Below are 8,160 nucleotides of genomic sequence, written 5' to 3' on the forward strand. Positions count from 1 at the left end.
TGAACTCCAGCACCCACGCTGGGCAGCTCACAATCCCGTGAACTCCAGCACCCACGCTGGGCAGCTCACAATCACATGAACTCCAGTACCAGGGGGATCCAATGCCCTGTTCTGGACTCATGCACGACCCCCCACACATACACACATTTATATTCTCTCTCTCTCTCTCTCTCTCTCTCTCTCTCTCTCTCTCTCTCTCTCTCTCATAATTAAATCTTTTTTTTTCTTCCTTATATGGGGCCTCACTATGTAGCCCTGGCTGTCCTGGAACTTGCCCTGTAGGTAGACCAGGCTGTCCTTGAACTCACAGAGATCCGCCTGCCTCTGCCTTCAGTGCTGGGATTAAGGGTATGCGCCATTACACCTGGCATTAAATTTTTTTTACAGAGAAAGAATAGATACACAGGGTGTGCTGGGGATGTAATCCGTCTGTCAGAACCCTAGCATGGGGTTTGATCCCAAAATGGGGGGTGCAGGGGGTTACTCTGAGAAGGCAGAGTTGTGGAAATACCTAGTTAATGAGAGGTCCCGGTCCAGGAACCATGTAGGAACCTGAGCTCCTCACACTTCCCCTCCATGCTTCTTAGGGGCCTGATTTCCAGTACCCACACTCCCAAGATATGTTAGGTAAGAACAGAAGGGGACAGAGGTTGCTACAGGAGGGCCCTCAACCTTATGTGCTGACTACCCCACGATGGGATGACCCAGGTGCTGAGACCCCCCCATTCCAAAGTGACCCCAGGCCTTTCATGGGCAGCAAAGGTTCCCTGACAAACTTCACCTGCGTCCCAGCTCAATCCCTGGGGCCCTCACAGGTCCCCCTGCCTTCTCACAGCAGCTGGCCTGCAGCCTCACCAACCCTTCCCCCTCGTCCTCCCTGATTTGCAGCTCTGGCCTGTGCTGCCTCCACCTGGGTGAGGGGCGAGGCCATGGCCACGCTTCCCTGCCAGGAACAGGTGTGGGCCGCTTCCCTGAGTCTCAGCCTCCTCCAGGATCCACTCCCCAGACCCCTCCCAGCCTCCCAACCCAGTTAATATACAATCTTCATGGGACCTCTAATTACCAAGAGGTTTGAACGGGCTATCTGGAGTGCTCAGGCCCAAACCCCATGCTGTACCCTCAACCAGAGCTCCCCACCCCCCCACCTCCCCAGCCAGGGCTGCCTGTCTTCAACAAACTCATTCCGCAGACTCTAACAGAAAGCCAGACACCGGGCACTGAGAGAGGCCAGGAGCTCCGTCACACCAGTCCCAGGGGTTTAAGACCCTGGGCACCGACAGCCTTGGGAAAGACTACAGGACCGGAGTTAAGGATGGAGGCAGAGAGACCCTGAGTGAGAGAGAGCCTCTGGGAGCCTCTTCTAGCCCTGGGGATGTAATTAAAATGCAGTATTGAAGCCCAAGGTACAGCTCGGTGGCAGAGCATGGGCCCTGCCTGACAAACGCACCTAGCACGTGCAGTTAGCAGGCCTGAGACCGGCAGGCACACCCAGCATGCCTCAGACCAGGATCCACATTCCAGCACTGTGGAAAAGGCACCAAAAGCATGGAGATCCTGGTTTAGTCAGACTGAACGTGCAGGCTCTCAGAGTCTGTCTACTAAGTTCCACCTTTTAGATTGCTGCTCTGTTTCTGTTTGTTTGCTTGCTTTTTTAAAGACAAGCTCTTTATAGCCCAGGCTAGCCTTCAGCTCCTTATATAGCAGAGGCTATCTTTCAATTCACCATCTCCCTGCTACCACTTCCCAGGTGCTGGGATTACAGACCCCACTCCACAGGACTGTGCAGTTCCTGGGATGCTGCGGCCTGGGACTGGAGAGTCCGCTTTGGGTGCAGTGAGAGCTTTAGCTCATTCTCCATTGCAAAGTCTCCATCAGCTGTAAGCCCGGCTCCCTTCTTCACAGGTCACCGGCATGGTGCAGCCTCTGGGATGGCACTGCCAGGGCCCACCCTGCCCTGCAAGCATTAGCCAGGCCTTCGGGGGGGCCTATGGGGGCCTGATTCTCACTAAGGAACAGTTTGAAAATGTCACAGGAAAAAAACAGGGTTAATTTTGCCCTAGAAGGTGGGGTCTCAGCTCTTTCAAAAGAGGCCACTTTGGGTTAGGTCTCAAGGGTGGGACAGATTTACTCAGGTGGCAGGCACACTGGAGCAAAGGTAAAGAGACCAGGGGGCGGTTCCAGGAAATGCACCTGAACTTCTGGCCAGGTGAGCGCAGATTAGGCTTAGGCCTGAACACCAGGCCAGGCTAGGAAGGCATTTGTCCATCTTCTGGGGGGAGTTGCATAGGAAGCAGCACCCTGGGGTCAAGGCTCTCAGATGTCCCTGAGGTCCAGGTAGACTAAAGGTAACAGCTTCTGGGGCAGGAAGGGCTGGTGGGAAGAAAGTGCCCTGAAATGGGAGCAGAGACTGAAGGCATGGCTCAGAGCTTAAGAGACCAGCCTCTCTGGCAGCGGACCTGGGTTCATCCCCAGCACCCACAAAATGGCTCACACCCATGTGCAACCCCAGTCCCAGAGGATCTGACACTCTCTTCTGGCCTCCACAGCCACCAAGCAGCCACATGGTACATAGACATACATATAAGCAAAACACCCATACACATCAAATGAAATAAAAGAAAGAGCGAGCATACAGAGGGACTCCCAAATGAGGGAGACAGTCTGAGGGTGGGAAAGGGAGCTTAGACCCTTCCCTTGGCTCCGTTAATCTTCAAGATGCTTTAAGGCCGGTCCACCCAGTGCTCAGTCCTGAGCCAGACACATCAGTAAAAGAAATAGCTATTTTTGCAAAATGCTGCAGAGTTCGGGGGGAAGGGGGGGTCCCTACTCTGGCTTCACACCTCCGCACACACACGCCCTGTCCCACAGATATGAAATGCTGACTGTGGACCTCTCCCCACCCCCCCCCCCAGGGCCCTGGCAGTGCTTTGAGCCAGGCCCACAAAGATGCTGGCCAGATGTGGCGCCACAACTCCTCTCCCGGTAACTTCAGAAGAGAACGCTGATGGGGAGGTGTGTGCAGGAATCTACGGCTGACCCAGGAGGTGTGTAGGAGAGCCTGAAGAATGCTGGGAAGGAACAGGAATGCTGGAACTCCCATCTCGGCCTCCTCTGGCAGAGAGGCCCTTGTGGTTTCTCCTCCCTGCAGCACACTGAATTCCAACCACGAAGTGGAGAAGCCCAGTGAGCAGGGAGCTTCCCACCTGCTAGACCAGTGTAGGGCTAACCTCGGATTGAGGCTAATCACCCCCCCACACACACACTTCTAAAGCCCCCCCAGAGGAGTCACCCTCTGGGCAGCTGGGTGTTGCTGGGAAAGATGAGACCACAGAACATTCTCCCCACACACTCAGCGTGAGCACTGAAAATGGGCAAAAGAACTAGACCCCGGCCTGCAGTCCCCTCCACGCCTCCAGCAGCAAGGTGCCCAGGGGCTCTCCCAACTCTCCCAGCTCACAGGCCTGGCCCCAGTCTGGGATGGAATCGATTCCCTGCTTACCCAGCGCAGACCCTGGGGGGTGGCAGCCAGAATTAATTAATGTTTGCAAAGCGCTCTAGAGAACCTGGGACCAGGGGCGCCAGAGTTGCTGCACAGGAAATTGACGGGGAGAAGGGGGGGAAGAGGGGGCCAGCTGGCCAAGACCTGGGTTGCCTGGACCGGGAGGGTAAAGAAAACACTCCTACGAAAGCAGGGATGGGGCACAAGGAGAGTCAGAAGGTGCTACCCATCAAAAACCGATTCAGGATGGGGCCATAGAGGTGAGTGCCAGGCTCCAGCCTGAAGCAACCCTTGCACCCCACCCCCAATCCCAACCAAGCACACCCAGGCCCTCTCCAACTCAGGCCCCAGACACCTGCCACCTGCACCTCCCCGGGACCACTTGCCGAGGAAGTTCAAATCCCTCGGTCACCAGTAAAGAAAAGAAGTGTGCCAGAAGTGGCGGGCTTAGTGGGCCCTGATGCCTACTGAGAACTCCCTAGGGCGCCAGATTGCTACCTGAGCAAACAGCGCACTTCCTTTCTCTAAGAGAGGGAGGCCAGCGTCCCTTCGCTTCTGGAGTCTGGGGCGCCCAAGCCCACCATCGAGGGGCAGGAACTGGGCATCAGGAGACACGCAGCTGGTACAGTGGCCCCGACGCCCCCCTCTTTGCCCTAGGCTCACTCACCCCAAAGTGCTGATGAAGCCATTGACTGAGCCCTCGGCGTACAGAGACACTATGTCCCCGATGTGAAGAAAGCTAGACATTTCGTTCATGGCTTCGGCCCTCCGGGGCTCGAGGCGGCAAGGTTGCACACGAGAGAGCTGCCAGGCTCGGCGCAGAGGACTGCAGCGCGCTGGGCGGAGAGGGGTGCAGTGCCACCTCGCAGCCCGGCGACCCGGACGATCGGGGCGGCCGGGGCAGGCTGGCGGCCACCGGAGCGGGAGGAGGCGCGGTGCGGCCCGGGTCCGGGTGAGGAGGTGCCCGCGTCTCTGAGCGCCCGGAGCCCTCCAACCCGGCCCGGCCCGCGCGTACCTGCAGCTGGGAAGGAGCAGGAAGTCTGGGGCCGCCACACACATGCAAATCCCGCCCGGGAGGCGGGGAGGCCACACCCCGGCCCGCCCCCGCTGCGGCTCCCACGTGCACCCGCCCCTGGGGCTTTGCCTCCCCGACAGCCTGCGCGCGCGCGCCTTGGTCCCCAAAAGCGTCCCGCGCACTGCCTGAGGACCCCGGGATCTAGTGTGCTTCCTAGACGGCTGTCCGCCCGCACCGCGCTGCACTTCGCGGCTCCCCACCCTCGGAGATCCCCAGAGCGCCTCTCCCGTGGCCCACGCGGTGGAGCACACCGGGAACTTGGCCACGGTCACCCTGCGGCAACCGCACCCAGCTGAGAGCCGTCTTGAGCCTGGACGCACGCTCAAGCCCTTAGCGTTGCAAATCAGGATTCATTTCTCTCAACACGAAAAGCCTTCATTGCACAATAGAAAGTGTTTGGACTTGGAGGGGAAATGAACCAAGGGGGTGGGTTTTATTTTTGTTGTTGTTGGGTTTTGTTTTGTTTTGTTTTTTTCTCTCATTCTGTCTCCCCGCATTCCTGTGTACAAAGAGATTCAGCTTCCGAATCAGTTCCCCTCTCCAGGGGAAGAATTGGCTCCAATTTCTCTTGACTCCTGTCTTTTTTTTAAATAATAGTGGGAGGGGGAGAACATTATCTCTTCCAGTTAATAGTGCACCCCCGCGCCCACAGAAACAAGTTCCCGCAGCCCGCTGGCTGGGGCAGCGCGCCAGGCCCTTGCTCAAAGTTCAGCCCTCAAACTCATCCCCAAGTCGCCTACTTTCTGTTCTGCGCCCGCGGAAGCTGGGCGTTTGCTTCTGAACCTTTCGTATTAACTCCTAAGATGGGAGTGCCCCCGGCCACCCCACTTCAGTCACGTTTGCTCCCTCTCCCCCCCACCACCACCCCGTATTTCCTGAGGGGCGGGAGTGGGGGCGTTGGGAGGAAAGAAGGAGGGGACTCGAGACAGAAGCAGGAAGAGACTCAGGAGGGGTGGAGACAGCCGCCAGCCGTGAGACAGCTGCTGATCTGGACAGAGCCTCCTAGAGCGGCCGTGAGATTTTTAGCAGGACGTTTAGAGCTGATAATAGTGGTTGGGGAAGAAGAGGCCGGAGGACCAGAAATTCATGACCACATAGTAAGTTCGAGGCTACCTGGGCCACTTGAGACTATGATTCAAAAAAACAAAAACGGCCTGTAGAGAGGGCTCCCCCGGTTAAGAGCACATGCAGAGGACGAGGGTTGGGTTCCCAGTAATCACATGGCGGCTCACAACTGTCTGTAACCCCAGTTCCAGGAGATCTGACACCCTTTTCGGACCTCAGCAGGCACCAGGAACACTCCTGGTACAAGACGCGCATGCAAGCAAAACACCCATATACATAAAATAAATAGTTTATAAAAACCCCAAGAACTTGAACAGGGCACCCCCTCTAGGATTTCTGAGTCCCGGTTCACTAGCGCCCACAGTCCCATTAGAGTTGCCTCTGACCTAGATCTGCTGCCTTCATCCAGGTACATCTGAAACAATATTTTTACAAACAATAGTTTGAATGTTTGCCCTAACCTACTAGGTTGCTTTAAGAAAACAAAATTCAAGGTCTCAGTAGCGAAGGCTGGTCTCCGGCTCTGGTATTCCTGCACCGACCTCCAGGCTCAGTTTATGCCTTGATGGGAACCGGACCCAGGGCTTCAGCGATGCAAGGCAGCTGTGCTTCATTCCCAAGCATATTGCTCTCGTTTGCTTGTTTTACCGATCCAGGCTTTCTCTGTATCTTTGGAGCCTGTCCTGGAACTAGCTCTTGTAGACCAGGCTGGCCTCACACTCACAGAGATCCACCTGCCTCTGCCTCCCGAGTGCTGGGATTAAAGGCGTGCGCCACCATGCCCAGCTTCTAGTTTGCTTTCTGTTGCTGTGATAAACTCGGGGAGTTTGGAGGTATTTATCTGGCTTACAGGTCACCCTCGGTCCTAGTGGAAAGCTAAAGCAGGAGCTGAAGCAGCGGCCATGGAGGAAAGCTGCCCACTGCCTCTCCCATACTGCTTCCTTATAACCCAGGCCCATCGGCCCAAGGGTGGCACTGCCCACAGTAGCCTGGGCCCTCTCACATCGATCACTAATAAAGAGAGTGTCCCGTAGGCCCATCTGATGAAGGCATTTTCTCAACTCAGGGTTCCATTCCCACATGACCCTGGCTGTGTCAAGTTGTCAAAAAAAACTATATGGCACATGCGTCAAATAAGTTGTAAGCTAGTTTGGAAAAAAATATTATCTAATGGACTTTCCCAAAAAGATGACCACAGGTCAGAGAAACACCAAACAGCCCAAACACAAAACAGGTTTCTGGAACTGGAATCAAAGCTAAGACCCAGTACTCAGCAGTGTCTGGTATAGCCAGGGCTTCTGGTTTCTCAGACTGTGACAGATGGGAGGGACCAGCCCCTGGGATGGCTCCTCTTAGCTCACACTCTTCCCTGGGGTTCCAGAGGGAAGATATACATCCCTTCCAGAAGCATCTGTTGGATTCCTACTGTGGTTCTTTGAATGAGAATGGACCCATAGCCTGGTGGTGGTGGTGGAGGCAGCCGTGGCAGTGGGCAGTACACACCCTTATTCCTAATACTCCAGAAGCAGAGGAAGACAGATCTCTGTGAGTTCAAGACCAGCCTGGCATACAGAGTGAATTCCAGGACAGACAGGGCTTCACAGAGAAACCCTGTGTCAGGAAAAAAAAAAGAATGACCCCATAGGGCGGTGCTGGCTCATGCCTTTAGTCTTGGTACTCAGGAGGCAGAGGCAGGCAGATCTTGGAGTTTGATGCCAGCCTGGTCTACAAAGCTACTTCCAGGACAGCCAGGGTTACACAGAGAAACCCTATCTAGCAAAAAAAATAAATAAATAAATAAATTTAAAAAAATCGCCCCGTAGGCTATTTGAATACTTAGTCACCCAGAGTGAACTCTTTGGTAGGATTAGAAGGAGGAGGATTAGGAGGTGTGGCCTTGTTGGAGAGAGTATGTCACTGGGGGTGGGCTTTGGTGCTTCAGAAGCTCAAGCCAGGCCCGTCTGTGTCTGTCTGTCTCTGGCTCAGGATGGAGTCCTTCAAGCTCTTCTCCAGCACCATGCCTGCCATGCCTGCCGCCATGTTCCCCACCCTGTCACCGTAAGCCCTCGATTGAATGCTTTCTTTTATAATGTTGCCTTGGTTGTGGATTCTCTTCACAACCATAGATGAACATTAAGACTCCTACTATGTGCAGGGCCTCTGCTCCCCATCTGATCAAGCCCACCTTTTTCTCCTTCCCTGAGCCATGAGTATGAAAAGCCATGGTTGAACACTGGCTCTCTGGCGACAACTCCAGACTCCCATCTCCTCTGCCTGGTCCTCTGGAGACTCCGAAAGATGTCACTACAGCTCCATCACTGTCTCAGAGCAGGCAGAGGACGTGCCTCCACGTTGGCCTCCAGGTCTCCATCAACCTGAAAAACATGGCCAGGGAGCACTCCTCGCCACCCCGCCCACCCCGCTGGGAGGTCTAAGGAGGAGATGGGCTGCCAGCCTCCTACCATGCCTACAGTCCAGCTCCTAGGAATTCTACAGGAGCACCCCAGGGCTCGGGCCAGTC

The 8,160-nt window shown here is 55.4% G+C and overlaps 1 protein-coding gene across 1 annotated transcript in view; it reads right to left on the minus strand.

Moving 5' to 3' along the window:
- The window catches only part of Itpr3 (inositol 1,4,5-trisphosphate receptor type 3), a 68,058-nt gene extending 63,563 nt beyond the window's left edge, over positions 1-4,495 (minus strand). Inside the window, exon 1 of the mRNA XM_005360390.3 lies at positions 4,167-4,495. Coding sequence (XP_005360447.1) covers positions 4,167-4,255 — 89 coding nt within the window. The 5' untranslated portion in view covers positions 4,256-4,495. The remainder of the gene's footprint in view (positions 1-4,166) is intronic.
- Positions 4,496-8,160: the final 3,665 nt, after the last annotated feature.

The sequence above is a fragment of the Microtus ochrogaster genome, linkage group LG2 (assembly GCF_000317375.1).
Source record: "Microtus ochrogaster isolate Prairie Vole_2 linkage group LG2, MicOch1.0, whole genome shotgun sequence".
NCBI lineage: Eukaryota > Metazoa > Chordata > Mammalia > Rodentia > Cricetidae > Microtus > Microtus ochrogaster.